Here is a 19,994-nt window from a genome sequence, read left to right on the forward strand (position 1 = left end):
GTGAATTGACTTTTTTTTTAAACTCAAAGGATAAATTTTGTTTCTTCCATCAGAAAGTAATACTTCTAAGGTACAAATTGATTTAGGCACAAAAACACCACTGCCTTAAGGCTGGTTGAAGAGAAGGAGACTGAATGAAAGCCCATTCTCTGTGCCAGATGATCATATGGTACAGGGTAAGATGAGATTTGCATTGCTGAGTAATGCTGCTTGGGCTGAAGGATACTCTTGTATTTATCATCTTCTATGTGAAGATATAGAGATGGCAAATATTATTATTATTAAGGATGTTCACTTGCACTAATCTTTTAATGTGACTCACAACCTTGTGTCACGGTTCAGCGGAACTGCATCTGTATTTCCCCACAGTGGTTCAACAAGGGCACCCACTCTCAAGCTTCCAGACCTCTAGCCATTGCTTTTCTTGGGCTGATACCTGTGTCTCACTCCCTTCTGACCAGGGTATTTCCAGGCTGCACAGTTCCCTGACTCTACTGAGACAGGCTGCCAAGCACACCTGCTTGCTTTCATTTCAGAGACTGATAGCAGAAAGATTGTCAACAGGTATAAGTGACCACACCATTCTTTTTATGCAAAGCTATTTTATTTTTAAGGTAAAAACACTACAAAGAAAACTTATTAAACAGTAAAATAACCTACATGCATGCTAATAAGCGTCCCAGACATCAACCCAATTCCGATATGGGCTCTGTCAGGAGCAGTCCTACCTCACCCTATGGGTTTTCTTGTCACTACAAATTCATCACAGCTTCAGTTCAGAACAAGAACAGCTTTATGGGGCCTCAGTAGGCCCAATCCTTCCCCCTTAAGAATTAGGGCCCTCCATGTGTAAGTCTTACACCTCCAGGGTGTGGTGCTCTGTCCCATCTTGTAGCACCGAGACCACGTAGCGAGATAAAATGAGTCTGCTCTACAGCCTTTGCTAACAGCCATGTGGCTTTTAGCTCATGCGGTGGAGTCTCATGCACTAAGCTCCAGAGGTCCCTGGTTCAATCCCACCCGTTGACAACCGGGGTCTGCTGGTGTTACACATGCACCAAGGGTCCTGTCTGGTTTTTGGTCAGGAAAAAGATACTGAGTCTGTTTAAAGCCCAGGCTATTTATCCAAAATACCCAGGAGAGTGGCTTCAGAACCTCGATAACAGAAGTAGTACATTAGCGTCCCCTACCCTGCTAGAGAAGGTATATACAATGCCACGATAACACACATGCAATGGCAATTTTTTATACAATGTACTCCAAAAGTGTTAACCCTAATTCAGTAAAGTTTAACCTTACCGATTTTAAGTTTCTGAATTCCATAAAGTTTGTTCAGTATATTAGAGTGTCAGTCTGTCACAATGTTTCCAAAATTCTCATATTATTGGGCATTCCCAAGACACATGTACATGTGAACCTGTTGAGACTTGGTGCTAGAAATTATACAAATGCCCTGCATTTCCACAAGCTGTGAGTTTTTGTAGTGTAATATATAGTCAATGAAGAAAGTTACAAGTATTCATTCTGAATAGAACATTAATAAAGTGGGAAGCCATACTAGCAGAGTTCTTTCCTGCTTCCTGCCTCCCATTCTACTCCATTATCTTTAAATCAATTCCATAACCATAGGCAAGTTGAAAACTGGTTTTACATTCAGTCATATTTGCATCTCTTTATCTTTTGTTTGTCACGGAGCTCTTGTGAAGTGGAGGTGGCTATGTGGCGGAAGTTGAAATGCTATGTTTATCTTGGCAAAGGTTTTTAATTAGTTTTCTAACAGCTCATAACTTGCCTTTGTTCTGCATGTGAGAGGGAGGCAGGGTATGGACTGTAGTTTCTATTGGGTTTTTAATCTTTTTTTAAAGCTGTTTTTATATTTAATGTTTTTATTTTAATATCTTTCCATCATAAAAAGACTTCCGTTTTATTATAGCTGCACCACTATAGATGATGATCTTTTAGAGTTTCTTCTGCAACTCTACAGTTTTGTTAGTTGGACTCCACACACACTATCCCCAGCCTGGAACTTGATACATATGGTAGCAATTCAAATTATTGCCCAGCAGTATTAGTCTGTAAAGCATTTTTAAATACTTTTGGGTATGATAGGTGCTATTTCAAGCCAGATTCCATTCTATTTATTTGGGTTTAAAAATAGATGTGAACATGAAACAAAAAACTGGATCCAAATACCACCAAACCTTTGGAAAGTCTGGATCTGACCTTTGCATTTCAGGCCCCTCTTTGTATTTTTTTTTAAAAATACATATTCAGTTACTATGGTGTTTATTTTAAAAGTTTGTCTTATGCTAAAAACCAGTCTGGGTCATGACAACTTGGCATGATTTGTCAATGCCCAGATTACAATATTTCTGCAAGCACGCTTTAGGCTTCAAATGTTGATATGTGATCCTTTTGATATGTTAGCTTCTTTTCTCAATCTAAAAGATTCTTCTAATTAACAGCCACCTGTTTCTACCGTTGTTTTGAGATTTGCTTTTGCTTTTAGTCTAAAAAGCTGATGTAGGTTGAGAAAATAGTGAATTTATAAATAAGAACATAAGAATGGCCATACTGGGTCAGACCAGTGGTCAGAGGCAGCTCTAGGATTTCCGCTGCCCCAAGCACGGCGCCACGCCGCGGGGGGCACTCTGGCGGTCACCGGTCCCGTGGCTGCGGTGGACCTCCCGCAGGCATGCCTGTGGATGCTCCACCGGAGCCACGGGACCAGCAGACCCTCCGCAGGCACGTCTGCGGGAGGTCCACTGGAGCCGCGGGACCAGCGGACCGTCCGCAGGCATGCCTGCGGGAGGTCCACCGGAGCCGCCTGCCGCCCTCCCGCGGGACGCCGCCCCAAGCGCACGCTTGGCACGCTGGGGTCTGGAGCCGGCCCTGCCAATGGTCCATCTAGCCCAGTATCCTGTCTTCCAACAGTGGTCGATGCCAGATGCTTCAGGGGAAACGAAAAGAACAGGGCAATTTATCTAGTGATCCATTTCCTATCGTCCAGTCCCAGCTTCTAGCAGTCAGAGGTTTAGGGATACCCAGAGCATGGGGTTGTGTCCCTATCTTGGCTATTAGCCACTGATGGACCTATCCTCCATGAATGTATCTAATCTTTTTGGAATCAAGTTACACTTTTGGCCTTCAGAACATCCCCGGCAACCAGTAGCGTAGCCAGGTGGAGGGAACGGGGAGCGATCAAAAAAAAAAAAAAGGCGCCACCTGCTGCAGTGCTTTTACTCACCCAGCGGCGCTCCGGGTCTTCAGCGGCGGGCCCGTCACTCGCTCCGGGTGCCTTTGGCGGCAGTGAAGGGCCCACCACTGAAATGCCGCCGAAGACCCAGAGTGCCACCGGGTGAGTAAAAGCACTACAGCGGGTGGTGCCTTTTTTTTTTTAATCACTCCCCCTGTTCCCTCCAGGTGAGTAAAAAATTAAAAAGGCGCCAAGAAATTGACACGGTGACACTTGTGCTCAGTGGGGGAGCAGCCACTGCCCCACTCCCCCACAGCTACGCTACTGCTGGCAACAAGTTCCACAGGCTGATTGTGCAGCAGTGGCATAGCTAAGAGTGAAAATTTGTGTGGGCTCCGACTTTTGGGTGGATGAGCAATGACAGGCTATGCTCACTCAGCTTCTCCCCTGATGCCATGCCCTCTTCCTAGCCTTGGTGCCCCTTGACACAGGGAGGGCTTCACCTGCCAAGCTGGGCATGCACATGGCGTGGCTCAGAAAAGCTGACCAATCCCAGTCTTTTTAATCTCTCTTCATATGGAAGCTGTTCCATACCCCAATAGTTTTTGTTGCCTTTCTCTGAACTTTTTCCAATTCTAATATATCTTTTTAGAGATGTGATGACCAGAATTGCACACAATATTCAAGATGGATTTATATAGTGGCATTATGACATTATCTGTCCTTTCCTAATAGTGCCTAACATTCTATTAGCTTTTTTTGACTGCCACTGCACATTGAGCAGATGCTTTCAGAGAACTATTCATGATGACCTCAAGATCTTTCTTGAGTGATAACAGATAATTTTGACCTCATCATACTGTATATATAGTTGGGATTATGTTTTCCAGAGTGTATTACTTTGAATTTCATCTATTTTATTGTTCAGTCACCCAGTTTAGTTAAGTATCTTGCATCCGAAGAAGTGGGTATTCACCCACGAAAGCTCATGCTGCAAAACGTCTGTTAGTCTATAAGGTGCCACAGGATTCTTTCCAGTTTAGTTAGATCCCCTTGTAACTCTTATTGCAGTTGGCTTTGGACTTAACTCTTGAGTAATTTTGTATTGTCTACAAACTTTGCCATCTCACTGTTTCCCCTTTTCCCCAGATCATGAATATAGTGAACAGCACTGGTCACAGTATAGATCCTTGGGGATCCTGCAATTTACTTCTCTCCACTTTGAGAAATGACCATTTATTCCTACCTTTTTGTCTCCTATCTTTTAACTACACCTCTACCCCGATATAACGTGACCTGATATAACACGAATTCGGATATAATGCGGTAAAGCAGTGCTCCAGGTGGGTGGGGCTGCGCACTCCGGTGGATCAAAGCAAGTTCGATATAACGCAGTTTCACCTATAATGCGGTAAGATTTTTTGGCTCCTGAGGACAGCGTTATATCGAGGTAGAGGTGTAGTTACTGATCCATGAGAGGACCTTCCCTCTTATCTCAGGACTGCTTTGTTTGCTAAAGAGCCTTTGGAGAGGGACCTTGTCAAAGGCTTTCTGAAAATCTAAGTACTGTACACTATAGCAACAGGATCACCCTTGTCCACATGCTTGCTGACACCCTCAGAGAATTCTAACAGGTTGGTGAGGCATGATTTCCCTTATAAAACTCGTGTTGACTATTCCCCAACATGTTGTATTCATCTATGTATCCAATAATTCTATTTCAGTCAATTTGCCTGGTACTGAAGTTAGGCTTACTGGCCTGTAATTGCCAGGACTGCCCCTGGAGCCTTTTTTAAAAAATCGTCATTACTTTAGCTATCCTCCAGTCATCTGGTACAGAGGCTGATTTAAGTGACAGATCACCTACCACATTTGTAGTTACGCGATTTCATATTTAAGTTCCTTCAGAACTCTTGGGTGAATACAATCTGGTTCTGGTGACTAGTGTTTTAATTGATCAGTTTGTTCCAGAACCTCCTCTACCGACACCTCACTCTGGGACAGTTCCTCAGATCTGTCACCTAAAAAGAATGGCTCAGGTTTGGGAATCTCTCTCACATCCTCTAAAGTGTAGCCTAATGCAAAGAATTCATTTAATTTCTCCACAATGCCCTTCTCTTCCTTGAGTGCTCTTTTAGCACATGGATTGTTCAGTGGCTCCATTGACTGTTTGGCAGGCTTCCTTCTTCTGATGTACTTTAAAAAAATATTGCTGTTAGTTTTTGTCTTGGCCTGCCTTCTGAAACTTTTACATTTGACTTGACAGAGTTTGTGCTCCTTTTGATTTTCCTCAGCTGGATTTGACTTCCAGTTTCTAAAGGCTGACTTTTTGTCTCTAACTGCCTCTTTTACTCTGGGTAACCATGGTGGCATTTTTTTGGTGGTCCGATTGATTTTTTTTTTCTCTGGGGGAGAGGGGCATTTGGGGTATACATGTAGTTTACGCCTCTTAAAAAATACCATTATAAAAGGTTGTCAAGGCTGAATCTCAACTCTGTCACTCCAAGTGCAGAAGTGGAGCCCTCAAGGATTTTTTAAATTAATGTTTGCCACTCCAGGCTTGTATTAAACTCTCAAGGTTACAGCTTTTCTCTGATCTTGGCTTGGTAAACTCTGCCACCATCCAAATGCAACAAAACCCTCTTTGCATCCAGGAAGGAGCACTTGGGAATGCCTCCTTGTGGGGTGCCCTCAAGCCCCTTTCACCCTCCCTGCAGGAAAGAGCAGGGAAAGGAAACAAAGGAGATTAGCTGTGGCTACCAGCCAATCAAACAACATGCACAAACCTCTTAGGACACCAAAAATCCGATCCTGTTCTTAAAAAAGGTAAATTTTATTAAAAACCCAGAGAAAGAAAATGCATCTGGAACTTGAGCTTTTGCTAGATTTTAAAAGAGCAATTCCAAAACTCAAGCACCCAAAATAGCTTTCTTGGGGTTTCAGCTTAAAGGTTACAAGCAAACAAAAGCATCTGGGGTTAGCACAGAGGAGTGGAATCATAGAATATCAGGGTTGGAAGGGACCTCAGGAGGTCTTCTAGTCCAACCCTCTGCTCAAAGCAGGACCAATTCCCAGGCAGATTTTTGTCCCAGATCCGTAATTGGCCCCCTCAAGGACTGAGCTCACAACCTTGGGGTTAGCAGGCCAATGCTCAAACCACTGAGCTATCCCTCCCCACAAGCCAATCAGAAATAACCCTAATCATGTCTAGCTAAACATTCTGATCATCTTATACATTTGGAGTTCAGATAAGTAGTTCTAGACATGATCTGATGACTTATAATCACACTTGGCTTGGCTGCTCTGTTCCTCCCGCCCAAAGAACAACAGACAAAGGGAAAGTTTCTTTCACAATTTTAAAAAGTTCTACCTTCCCATTGGCTCTTTTGGTCAGGTGCCCACTTTTTTTTCTTTACCTGGGGGACTTTTTAACCCTTTACAGGTAAAGCAAGTAAAGAACAGCTACCAAGAGGGATTTTACAGCTAACTGGCTGGCTGGGTGTCCATCAAAAGAAGCTACTCCCCACCTTAATTTATCACACAGGTATATCAATTTCAGTTTAACTAGCCTCCTCACTTTTGTGTAGTTCCCCTTTTTGAAGTTAAATGCTACTGTGGTGGATTTCTTTGGTATTTCCCCCCCCTACAAGGATGTTAAATTTAAATACATTATGGTCATTATTACGGAGAGTTTCAGCTATATTCACCTCTTGGACCAGATCTTGTGCACCATTTAGTACTAAATCAAGAATTGCCCCTCTCCTTGCGGGTTCCAGGACTAGCTGTTCCAAAAAGCAGTTAGTAATGGTGATTTACTGGATATTTTTATTCTTATCTTGCATCTGATCCAAAGTCCAGTGAAGTCAATGGAAAGACTCCCATTGACTTCAGATCTACCCTTAAGCTTTTCTGTTTAGCAGCAATATGGTAACACCAAATATTAAACTTTCACAAAATCAAGTATAATCATAGAACAACTTCTATACACATGGTTGGCCTAGTAATGCAGTGACAATGCAGTATGTACCCAAACTGAGCTTCTAATTTCAGTTTCTCACTCTCAAGTCTAATTAAAGTCATAGGAATCTTTCTATTGACCTCCTGTAGCCATTGTTGTCAGCAACAGTAGCATGCAGTATTGTTGCAGCTGTGACAATCCCAGGATAGTAGAAAGACAAGGCAGGTGAGGTAATATCTTTTATTGGACCAACTTCTGTTTGTGAGACAAACTTCAGAAGTTGGTCCAATAAAAGATATTATCTCACCCCTTGTGTCTCTAATAATAGTTAGACCCAGATATAGCTGCTGACAATAGCTGTCAGTAACAAGGACTTCCTAGGCTGCCTCAGGTGGTGATGGAAACAGTTCACAGCTAGTGAACGTAGGACCAAATCAGCTCCATTAAAGATAGTATGACTAGTCCTCAGTGGCAGATTTAGAGTTAGTGAGGCCCTGTGCTCAGCTTCATTTTGGGGGCCCCTCCTTGGGACCTAGCCAAGAAAAAGATCATTCTCTCTTATCTCCCCTCACCACTGTTTGTCATTCTTTTTTTTTCCTTCGTCGTCTTGTAATTAATAGGAAATAAAATGAAAAAGTGAGGTAACTTATTTTTCCACAGACCACTTGAAAAATTGCTGAGGGGCTCGGTGGACCACTTAATGATCTTTCCAGATATTGTTTGTACCATTGGCTAACTATTGTAAAGTGCTTTGGATAAGAGGCTTTATTTAAAAAAAAATTGGGGTGCAGGGTCTGGCCAGGACTTAGTGTGTGGGAGGGGGCTCAGAGCTGGGGCAGGGGGCTCAGAGCTGCAGCCCCCGCTCCTCCCCCTTCCTCCCGGAGTGACCTGAGTGTTGGCAAACAGCTGTTTGGCGGCAGGGGAAGCACTGGGACGGAGGGGTAGGGGTGAGAACATGGCACACTTGGGGGAGGAGGTGAGGGAGGGGGAGCTTGGCTGCCAGTGGGTGTGGAGACCACAGCAGGAGCCCCAGGAAGCTGGCAGGACCAAGCTTCTGCCCCCACAGCTGCCTGGCCCTGGGGCACCCTGTTTTGCTCTAAAACTGCCTCTGCTAGTCCTAGTGGAACATGGAGCTGAAAAATGGTTTTGTCCCATCTATAGCAGCAGTTAAACTGTTTTCATCATTGGCTGAGTAGGCCTAGAGAAGGATCCACTACTGAACAATCATTGTCAGTGACTGATCGCTTTCCTAGTGTAAAAATGGCCTTATTTACATAACTGTTAAACTGAAGTACAGTAGGAAACCTCTTGCATGATAGACTTCAGTACTTAGCCCATTCTGATTAACAAAGTGAATTTTAAGTCATTACACCAAATGTCAACTTTTCACTTCATTTTATCTATGTATATATAAACCCCTATTCTCCACTGACACCCAACTATTTTTCTTAGGACAGCACTTGTTCCTGCACTCCCTTTTCAGGCAAATGAGAGGTGCAGGAATCTCTTGTCTTCCACATAGGCTGTGTTTTGTTTACATTAATGTCAGTTCACATCACTGAAGAAAACTTAGTAAACATAAAAATAGCAAAATGACTCTTCACTCACTATGCGATTTCTAATCTCCTTGGGCTGAGTTGGTAAATTGATGCATTTCAATATTTACTGTATTCCTTTAAAATAAAATTTGCTAGGTGGGGGATTCAATTTCCCCAAATGAAAATGACTCACTCCTATTGTGATTTGGGGAAGAGGGAATGATGAAACATTTATCCACTCTGGGAGGAGAGGCTGAATAGTATGCAGTATTCAGAAAACCCTCTGTCCTTTCCTGACCCTTTCCCCCCCACCCTGCTATCCCACAGTTACTGTAGTTGTCTTATTTAACTTGTGTGGGAGTGTTATTTCTCTTAAACTTGTAAAGTAAGAGAGGACTGTGCTGGACACCACCTGACAGGATGATTACTTAAAAGACAATGATTGATCAGGAAGTTTAAAGCAGTGGTTCTCAACCAGGAGCTACATCAACTTATCTAAATATTTGCCTAGTTTTACAACAGGCTACATAAAAAGTACTAGCATAGTCAGTACAAAGCAAAGTTCATACACATGACTTGTTTACATTGCTCTATTTACTATACACTGAAATGTATGTACAATATTTATAATCTAATTGATTTATTTTAGTTACCTGGTAAAAACGAGAAAGGAAGCAATTTTTCACAACTATGGTGTTGACTTATTTTTATATCTGATTTTTGTAAGCTAGTAGTTAAGTGAGGTGAAACTTGGGGGTAGGGAAGGCAAATCAGACTCCTGAAAGGGGTACAGTGGTCTGGAAAGCTGCGAGGCCATTGACTCAGAGGGCGTCAATATTCTATAAACCTACTATAAACTCAGAGCTGCACCAGCCCCCATGAGGCATCCTGTTCTGCTCCTCCACGCAGGGACCGCCAGGAGCATAGGGCTGAGGGGCTGCGAGTGGGAAATCTGGCCCTGGCCAGCTCTGAGGGAGGAGACTTGAACCAGGACCATGCCGCCGCTTTCTGCCGGACGACGACAGCCAGGAGCCAGCGAGCGAGCGGGCGGGGGAGGCTCAGGCTAGAGTGTTGCAATTTGCTCTGCCCGCTGCAGCGCAGCGGCCCCAAGGTGAGCGGATCCCGGTGCCAGCCCCTGGGGAAGGAGGACTCACCTAGTGCCCCAGGGGAAGCCATGCTGGAGGCAGCGCCAGGACGCAGGCGGCGCTGGCTTGGGAAGAAGCCGGCAGCGCCGAGGAGCGGGCAGCACTGGGGCTCGCTCAGCCCCTTGGCCGGCCGGGGACTCTCCCAGGGGCGCCGGCCGCAGCAGTATCCCGCCGAGGGGCGGGGTGTTCTATTCAGCAGCCAGGCGGCCCCGGCATGTCCCGCCCCGCCCCGCGGGCAGCCCGCCAGCCCCGCCGCCGCCGCCGCCACCGGCTTCTTGCAGCGGGTCAGCTGGGCTCCGCGCGTGACGCCGGCCGGCTGCGGGAGCCGCTGTGCCGGGGCCCGGCCCCGACCTTGTCCCCGCGCCGCAGAGCGGAAGCAGCGCCCGGCCGGGGAGCCCGGCTGCAAAGGCCGAGGCGGGGTGCGCGGGGTTCCCGCCTCTCCCCGAGCCACCAGCGGCCCGCGTGTAGGGACCGGCCGCGGGTGGAGTCCCCAGCTGCCCCGCTCCCTACCTGAGGCGGCTGGGGGAGCCGGTCTCTCCTCCCGGCGCTAGGCTTGTCCTGTAGGCGCAGCAGCTGCAGGCGGGGCAGCCGGAGTGACTGTGCACTGCAGGGAACTTCTTACAAGGCGAAGGCTCGGGGAGGCGGTTTCCTCCTCAAGTGCCCCTGGTGGAAACACACCGCAGTGCCGCGGAGCGCTGGGGGAGTCGCCCACAGGCAGTGGCAGCGGCTGTGGCGGGGGAGCCAGGGCTTGAATGGACCCGTTCAGGGCAGTCAGTGCGCGCTGGTTCCCTACCGAGGCTTCAGGACAAGGGTCTCTTCTTGTCAAATTCCACCTCCCAAGCTCGCGGGGGAGTTTGCCATCTCCTGGTCCTGGTGCTTCAGCCCTGAGCCTTCTGGCTGCCGGCGGGGGTGGAGGAGCTCCCAAGGGGATGTTCCCAGCCCAATCCACCAGGAAATGCTGCCATCTCAAATCACCTGTGTCAAACACATTTCAAGAGCACTTTAAAGAAGAGCAGCAGAGAGTCCTGTGGCACCTTATAGACTAACAGACGTATTGGAGCATGAGCTTTCGTGGGTGCCATGCATCCGACGAAGTGGGTATTCACCCACGAAAGCTCATGCTCCAATACGTCTGTTAGTCTATAAGGTGCCATAGGACTCTTTGCTGTTTTTACAGATCCTGACTAACACGGCTACCCCTCTGATACTTTAAAGAAGAGGAAAATGTAGGACCTGATCCAAAGCCTTCCGAGGTCAATGGAAAGATTCTCTTGGACATCAGTGGCCTCTGGATCAGCCCTAAAGTCTCTAGACTTTTCAAACTGCAGGTCACGGCATGTCAAGCACTGGCTCACGGTGGCTTTGGTCAGACTGACCGGGCTGTTAAAAGTCCCGTCAGCGGTGCTGGCTTGTCCCTACCTGTTCTGACACCACGCTGCACCCCGGAAGCAGCCAGCAGCAGGTCCGGCTCCTAGGCGGGGGGGCCATAGGGCTGCCCCCACCCCAAGCACCAGCTCCACGCTCAATGGGAGCTGGGGGGCGGTGCCTGCGGGTGAGAACCACGAGGAGCCATCTGCACACCTCCGTCTAGGAGCCAGACCTGTTGCTGGCCGCTTCTGGGGCACAGCACGGTCTGCGGTGCCAGGACAGGCAGGCATACTGCCTTTGCACTCCCACTGTGCCACTGACCAGGAGCTGCCGCAGGTAGCCCGAATCCCAATCCCCTACCCCAGTCCTGAGTCCCTAAACCCACCAACCCAAAGCCCCCTCCTGCACCCCAGAGCCTGCACACCCAGCCCAGAGCCCTGATCCCCCCCACACCCCAACCCCCTGCCCCAACCCTGAGCCCCCCAAACCCAGATCCCCCTCCTGCACCCCAAATTCCTCATCCCCAGCCCCACTCCAGAGCCTGCAAAGTGTCAGGGGTATCAAACTTTGTATGCAGACCCTAGTTAGATGACTGATATCAGGCCATAAAGTTCAGCCTTTTAGCAGCACACCTGTGTGTTACACATTTATTACACTGCCCATAGGGGAAGTTTTTTGCCAATTCTGTCAGTTAGTGGTTGGTTTATGCCCTAACACATGAGAGTTTATCCTTTCTTTTAAAAAAGTTTTAATCTATCTAATGTAACTGTAGGTATTCTCATTATTAAATAAATATAAATGTTTTAATCCTTTTTTAAACCTACTAAGTTCCTGGCCTTAATGATATCTTTTGGTAACTACTCCCACAAATTAACTTTGCATTGTGTAAAAATGCATTTCTGTTGATTTTTCAATTTAATTGACTATCCTCTTGTTCACATACTATACAACAGCACCCAAATTACCTCTTCATATCATCCATAACTTTGTATATATCTATCGTGACTGAAGTAGGAATATTTGTGTGAATAATAACTTGCAGGATCAAGCCCTTAATTTGGAATTTAACCTCTTGGTGACAGTAAACATGACTAGTATAGCTACAATCCGGCACAGAAGTTCCATGATATATGAACTCCGTCAGCTCAGCATTTTAATATGTGACAAACAGAAATTTAGTAAGTTGTGTAGTTTTGTTTGCATGCCAACATGTTTGTTCGCATCCACTGAAGAATGCAAATTACATACACAATCTCCTCACACTGAATTTTGTGTTAATACCAATCCTTTGAGACAATAGCTTTCACCTAGGAGATGATTAAGCTGGAACACACATTAACCAAAATCAGGAAATAGTTTCTCATTTTTACTGGAGATTTTTTCAATTATGAACATATTGCTTTAGCTCCTAAAGTGCCTTGAAGTTAATGGGTTTATATTTTTAAAGTACATTCATACTATTGATTTGTACTTTACTGTAGGGCAAAACAAACTAATGGATCAGATAACAAAATGTCTCCATATTTGTAATGGACCCATTCATGGTATCCAAAGGCATGATGTTATATACTTTTTTTACCTTTGTCTTTAATCAGTGTTGTAATCTTTATATTTAACTGTTGAAGTTAGTCATACTCTATGACTCTATTAGAAATAGAAGTGATAGATAAGAATAGTTTTTGAAAAGCTGGGAGGGGAGATTGGTACTAAATGTAAAATGTTATTGAATTATATTTATAAATGTTAAATTATTCATTATATTCTCTCTACTAGAAGAGAGATGAAATTCAGCAGATTTTTTTATTTTTTTAGGACATATTAATATAGATGAGAGTTGTAGTGAATTACAAAGAAAGGAAATTATTCCATGGAGGGTTTGCGATGATGTAAAACACAAGAGTGAAATCTGGTCTTGGTTTTCTCTGCAGGTGCAGTATGTACATGCATTAAAAGGGGAGGCTTATGTTTTGTCTCTTTCAAGAATGGAGCCAAAAGACAGAGTAACTGATTGACATGCATGTAAGTAAGTAAACTAGCTAGGAAGCTGGGATTTTAGCTGCTCCTGCCCTGACTGGTTTTGTTTTGTTTGGGAGGAAGGTTGTGGAAGGGTTAGAGTACTCACCTAGGATGTAAGAGGCCCAGGTTCAAATCACCCCCTCCCTGATTTAGAGCAGAGAGTTGAAACCAGATCTCCCCTCTGAGTACTCTAAATAGTGGGCTATAAGGTATTCTGAGATGGGTCTCTCTCAGTCTCTCCTGTTGAAGCTGCTCTACTTTGTATGAGATACTGTCATGGGGCCCACTCACGACAGTGGCACATCCTGCTGGCTGTCCTGGGGATTAGCTCTGTCAATTGCTGTGCCCTCTTCAGGCGGTGCCTCACCTATCATCCTCTCACCCTGCAGACCCTCTTCATGACTTGGCCCTCCAACCGAGTCACCATCCATCTTTCGCCCTTATGGGGTTACCCAAAGTCTTTCTATGCAAACAGTCCCAGACAATCTTCTCCTGTACTGCCATGATGGTGCCACTTCCCCAGTGACTAGTAGGGGAACCCGGGCCCACCCTCTTCTCTGGGTTCCAGTCCAGGGTCTCTCAGCTCAGCAGTTCTGGGCTCTACTCTCTCAGCCCAGACTGCTTCCTAATCTTCCTGGTCTCTCCCCCTCCCCCCATCCCTGGGAGTACCAACTCCAAACCAACTCCCTCCTCCCAGTGCATGACTGCTCTTTCCCCAACAGCCCTGTCTGTTGTCAGCTCCTGGGCTTTATAGGTCCCACCTATTCCTGCTCAGCTGAGCAGGGGTTGCAAGCATGGGCAGGGTGTGAGCTTCCTCTTCGGGGAGGCTAGCCATGCAGCCCTGCCCCTTCCACCCGAGGCCAGAGGCACCCCGGGAACTATCCCAGGCCACTGCCTGACCTCACCACCAGCCGCAGGCCACCAGCCCCAGGCTGCCAGCCGGTCCCAGTGCCAGGTCAGCTGCCACCCCCAGCACCGGCCATCCCCAGAACCAGGTCACCTGCCAGCCCCCGCATCAGCCCCAATTCCAGGCTGCTGACTTCCAGCTAAAAATGAGCTCCTGCTGGCTTGGGGGAGAGGGTGGAGCATGGGCGGGGCCAAGGCTTTCCTTAGGGGAGGCTTAGCCTCCCCTGGCCTATTATGCCCACCGCCCATGGTTGCAAGCATTGTGGAGGACAGCATTAGAATTCAAAATGACCTTGGCAAATTGAAGACTTCATCTGAAATCAACAAGATGAAATTCAATAAAGACAAGAGAAAAGGATTACACTCTAGAAAGGAAAAATCAAAGGCACAACTACAAAATGTGGAATAACTGGCTAGGTAGTTGTACTGCTCAAAAGCATCTGTCAGGTTATAGTGGATCTCAAATTGAGTAGGAGCCAACAATGTGATGCAGTTGGTTAAAAGACTAATATCACTCTGGAGTGTAACAGGAAGGTCATATGTAAGATATGGGAGGTAATTGTTCCATTCTACTCAGTATTGGGGAGGCCTCAGCTTTAGTAATGTGTCCCATTTGGGGCTCCATGTTTTAGGAAAGATGTGGAAAAATTGGAAAGAATCCAGAGGAGAGCAACAGTGATAAAGGGTTTAGAAAACCTGACCTATGAGGAAAGGTTGAAAAAAAACTGGACATGTTTAATCTTGAGAAAAGAAGACTGAATGGAGGGGACCTGATAAGTCTTCAAATATGTTAAGGGCTGTTGTTATAAAGAGGATGGTGATAAATTGTTCTCCATGTCCACTGAAGGTAGGATAAGAAGTAATAGGTTTAATGTGCTGCAAGGTAGACTTAGGTTAGATATGAAGAAAAAATGTCTAACTATAACTGTAGTTAAGTTCTGAAATAGGCTTCCAAGGGTGGTTGTGAAATCCCATCAACTGGAGGTTTTTAAGAACATGTTGGACAAACAACTGTTAAGGATGGTCGAGGTTTACTTGGTTCTTCCTCAGTGCAGGGGGCTGGCCTTGAGGACCCTTCCAGCCCTTCATTTCTATGATTCTATGACTAATATGGAATAGGATAGATATGTTACCCTACTTCCACAACTGTTGCCAATTTTTTTTTCATGTTATTGGGCTAGGTCTTGTTTTCCCCATATTTATATGCCACTAGACAAACAATTCCCATGATGATTATTCTATATTATGCATTGGGAGAGTTAGGTGCCTAAGAAACAAATTCACAGAAGCCAGCACACTGAGCAAGGAGCTGCCTAAGCTAGCCAGTAGGAAATGCCAAGGAGATGGGTGGGTGGGTGTAAATGGCTGTTTGGGGATGACGCCCTGCCCCTCAAAGGGACTTAGTCACATAACACTGGGTTGGGGGAAGCACCTATCTCCACTGAGGATTTACAGCCATTAACCTTCTCCTGGAGTTAGGGAGAAAGAGTGTGTGTTAATGAGGTTTGGGAATGAGAAATACAGTTGGGTAAGGAAATAAAACCATTTATTATATTTTTGCTCTCAGCATCAGTCAAAATTGTTATTGGAATATCCTTAGATCCTAGATGGATCTTTTCCCCATGAAATAGTTGGAATATAGCTTAGGAAAACATGTGTTCTTGGTAATTGGATCTCAGACTAAAGTAAATGTTATACCTATAGATCCCATTTCAGCTCTCAGGGCTTGTCTATATTACCTGCTGGATCGACAGGCAGTGATCGATCCAGCAGGGGTTGATTTATCACATCTAGTCTAGATGCGATAAATCAACCACCAAGCGCTCTCCCATGGACTCCGGTACTCCGCCGGAGCAAGAGGTACAGGTGGAGTCGACGGGAGAGCATCAGCAGTCGACTCACTGCAGTGAAGACACCGCGGTGAGTAGATCTAAGTATGTTGACTTCAGCTATGTTATTCAAGTAGCTGAAGTTGCGTAACTTAGACCGATTCCCCACCCCCACCCCCAAGTGTAGACCAGACCTTTGATATCCTATGTAATTCTCAGTGACTTCATTGACAGTAGCACAGATTCAAGTGAAAATGAAATTTAGCCCATAGTCATATGTTGGGAACACTTATGTGTGATTCAGACCTAATATTTGAATTCATACTCTTTTTCATCTTAGTGCCTTTGCTGAGACTGTCACCCACAAAACTGACATGAGAATTTGACACACAATCCGTGGGTCAGAGTGTTCCTTGCATTAACTTTAGAACTGGATTCTTATTTATATTGATCCTTCAGGTCTAGCCTTTCCAGAAGAGTCTCAGGATATTTTTGCTGCAGTATGTTACTACAAACTAAAATAAGTACACTGTATAAATCAAAATCTGAAAGGTATCGTATGTGGAAAATTAAAATGGAAGTGAGAACCATAGAAACCACACCAAGGGTCTGATGTTGAGTCACTACTCAAAAAATAAAACTAAACAAGAATGTATTCATAATAATCTCAATCTCAAATACCATAGCAATAGTTTACCTTCAGTTTATAAATGGAAAAAACTGTAACACTTTAGTGCACCAGGAAACTTTTAAAACTAAATGAAAGGATTTGGAGCTTTTAGTCTTGAAAGCTATCAGTAAGATGGAATCTACCTGTAGGCCTTGTTAGTGAAATTGCATTTGTTACAGCAGCTCTTGTGAAATATCATTTCAAAATTAGTTGATTTTAAATCTGTTCAGTTTGGGCTTTGCAAGCATTTACTCTTAATGGAAGTTTCTCTTTGAAGTTATAAATTATATATCTGAAATTCTGAATCTTTCCTAAGCAGGAAAGATTTGGCCACATTATTGTACAAACCAGTGGATCACTAATGTTTAGAGCTTGAATCATCTTTTAATCTGATCAAACAAAGCAGGATTTCCAGAATGTTAAGTTTCACATCTGTTGTCGTAAAATCTCAAATCCACTTATAATCTTTTTAATCCAAATTTCCTGCCAAATTTCGATGTACTGCCACCCAGTCATAGCCTCATTTTATCAGATATTCTATTCACCCAGTATACACACAAAGGAAAATATTTGTCTAGCAACTATCTGATAAGGTATACACTGCCAGTGCATGCTAAATAATGTAACAGTGTAGTCATATGCCAAACCCATACTGAGAAGCTAATAGTTTATTTAGTATGATAGCTCTAAAAATGGAGAATACTGAGATTTTTTTATCGCTGCATAAACAGGATCGGAGACTTAATATAAATCTTGCAGACGTGTTTGTCTACTACAGATAGTCTCAGCAGGTGATGTGCAGTTCTGGATTTGTGTTATATTTAAACTAGGGTTCAGATTTAGTGATGAACCAGATCTACAGCTTGGATTTGGATTTCATGGTTCTTTGAAGTCTCACAAACTGCTCTTGTGAGATTTGCTCCAAAATGGCAGATATCTTTTGAGATCAGATATCCTCATGAGATTTTCACAGAAAGTTGTTCTCAAGATATTTTGGCTGTATCTAAATGAGAACCACAAAATAAATCTGGCATTGGGTACAGCCAGTGGTGAGCTGGAGCAGGTTCCCACAGGTTCCCAAGAACCGGTTGCTAAAATTAGACCTCTTTGGAGAACCGGTTGTTAAAGGGCCAGGGGGTGGGCAAAGAACTCCGGTCCGTGGGCCGGACCATCCTGTTGCTCCCAGGATTCCCAGCTGGGGAGACTGAGGCTCCCCCGGCCCTTCCCCCGCTTCCCCCCAGCTGCAGCGTGGGCAGCTCAGCTGAGCTCTGGAGTTGCTTTGAGCTGCCAGCAAGGTAAGGGGGGAGAGGGGGCTGCAAGCTCTAGGGCTGCTGGGGGGGGCAATTTGCCCCAGGCCCTGCAGGGGCCTCCGGCCCCACAAGTATGTCTCCGCCTGCCCCAGCCCCTCCTCCGCTCCCCCCCCTTAAATCAGAACTTTTTATAGGGAACCGGTTGTTAAAATTTTGGCAGCTCATCACTGGGTACAGCTGTGGTGGAGTTATACAAAACCCACATCAGTAAGGAGAGGGTTAGGCAGCCGCTCTGGGCCCAGCCATCCCCACCTCACCACAGCTGCAAACCACTCTTGGCTTGGAGGAGGCACTCAAAAAGGAGAACAGCCAAGCTCAGCAGAAGGGCAGACAGTGGAAGCAAACTGACCTGCACTCCAGGAAAGACGCATTGCAGGAAGTCGTCCTTCTCAAGACTCTGGCTGTAGTGGCTTTTGCCAAAACCTGCAGAGAAGAGACTTGTGACACTGAGAAGCTCTAAGGCTTTACCTTTGATTTCAGTTATCTAATATTTTTATTTTATCTGCTGGAAAAGAAGGGACTGGTAGGAAGTGATCCATAGAGGCAGCATTATGGCATGTTTGGGTGCAGGACTTAATGTTTACCACATGGCCCTGGACCAGAAGCCAGTGGAATCGGTGGGCCTTGGCTCCTCTGCTAGCCTTTTGGCAGTGCAGAATGCAGAAAGCCTACTCCTGATAAGGGGAATCTGGGGGAGAGAAGGCCCTGAAGCCAAAAGTCTTGAGACCCTGAGATCTTGTCCCAGGACAGATCAGAAGCCCTTGCTTAACCAATAGGGCTGGAGTCTTTATATACCCGAAAAGGTCTTACTGCCATTAGATGCATGAGCTGGCCAGAGCACTGAGCCACGAGAGGGACAAACTGTCACAAGGCAGGAGTGGCTGTCAACGGGGCCAAGACAGAAGAGAGCCTGCTGTGCCCAGGCCTGCCCACAAGGCAGCACCTGCAATGAGTGATCTCTGTCACACCAACCAGAACTGAGACAGTAAAGTTGGTTTGAGTTCAGCTATAGAGGCATTTGGCCTATCTATTTATTATAGATATCGGCCCTGATTCCCTGATGGGGCCAGAAAGGGCTCAAGGAAGTCTGGATTGGAGGCAAGGATGTGTCTGATGTGATGTGTTGTACTTACACTCCTTTTTGCACTTTCAGCTGGTAAGGTATGTTCCTGTGTGGGTGTCTAGTATCATGAAGGAAGCCATATAGTGTTTCTTGATGAAATGGCAAATGCCCTCAATTGAATGTGATGGGATGGTATTAGCTAGCTGCCTAAAGTGTGTGTCTCCTCCCATGGGCATCACTTCAGCTTTCCTGGGTTTAGCGTCAACCATCTGTTTCTCATTCAAGGGTCAGAGCTCTGGTTGCAGAGGTGAAGTTGCCCAACATGACCTTCTATCCATAGTTTGTGCAGAAAGAGCAGAACCATCTAGTGCTGCCACTACTAGTTCTCCTGGGAGAACCAGCAGCATCTTGATCAACAGTGTCAAACACCACGTTGTGATCCACAAAGAGGAGATCATCCAGCAATGCAACCAGTGGAGTTCCCATATTTAAAGCCTGATTGAGAAGAATCTAGGATATTGGAAGACTTCAGGTGATGTTGGAAACAGCTTATAGTCATCTTCTTAATTACCTTCTTCAGGAAAGGAAGGCTGAACACTGGCAAGTAGTTTGCAGGGTCAGTGGCACCTTGAGTACGGATTGGACAATTTCATGTTTTAAAGTAGGTAGGTAGTTAGAGGATCTAGATATTCACTGCAGTCTTTTACCAGCCAGCAGTGGCTACTAACTTTCTGGACATGCTGCTCCTTCTTCCTTCTGCATTACATCTGGACCCCTGGGAAAAAAACAATATGAACAACTGTGAAGATGCAGCTGATGTACATCTACTCATTCCAAGAATATTTAAAGCCAAGAAAATCCCCAAATCTGTCCCTTCCCCACCCACCCCTGCATCAACTAAACTCAAAGGGACAGATTCTCAATTGCACCTGAGCAAAGCTCTGGCCCAGAGAGGATGGGTACCATCACACAACTACTCATGGCTCACTGGTCCT

The 19,994-nt window shown here is 45.5% G+C and overlaps 1 protein-coding gene and 1 long non-coding RNA gene across 7 annotated transcripts in view; one reads left to right on the top strand and one right to left on the bottom strand.

Annotated features, from left to right (window-relative positions):
* The window catches only part of AMPD3 (adenosine monophosphate deaminase 3), a 51,132-nt gene extending 40,647 nt beyond the window's left edge, over window positions 1–10,485 (bottom strand). For 3 of the 5 annotated variants that reach the window (XM_045015165.1, XM_045015166.1, XM_045015164.1), the window contains exon 1: window positions 9,847–9,979. In XM_045015165.1, coding sequence (XP_044871100.1) covers window positions 9,847–9,868 — 22 coding nt within the window. In that variant the 5' untranslated portion in view covers window positions 9,869–9,979. Of the gene's footprint in view, window positions 1–9,846; window positions 9,980–10,347 lie in introns of those variants that run through there. The other 2 variants (XM_045015169.1, XM_045015168.1) reach the window with 2 other exon arrangements.
* Window positions 1–13,226, top strand: part of LOC123369509 — a 34,497-nt gene extending 21,271 nt beyond the window's left edge. The window contains exons 3-4 of one of the 2 annotated variants that reach the window (XR_006579065.1): window positions 9,602–9,803; window positions 13,134–13,226. This is a non-coding gene — a long non-coding RNA (uncharacterized LOC123369509). The remainder of the gene's footprint in view (window positions 1–9,601; window positions 9,804–13,133) is intronic. The other variant, XR_006579066.1, reaches the window with a different exon arrangement.
* The last annotated feature ends 6,768 nt before the right edge of the window (window positions 13,227–19,994 follow it).

Source organism: Mauremys mutica, chromosome 4 (assembly GCF_020497125.1).
Source record: "Mauremys mutica isolate MM-2020 ecotype Southern chromosome 4, ASM2049712v1, whole genome shotgun sequence".
NCBI classification, from domain to species: domain Eukaryota; kingdom Metazoa; phylum Chordata; order Testudines; family Geoemydidae; genus Mauremys; species Mauremys mutica.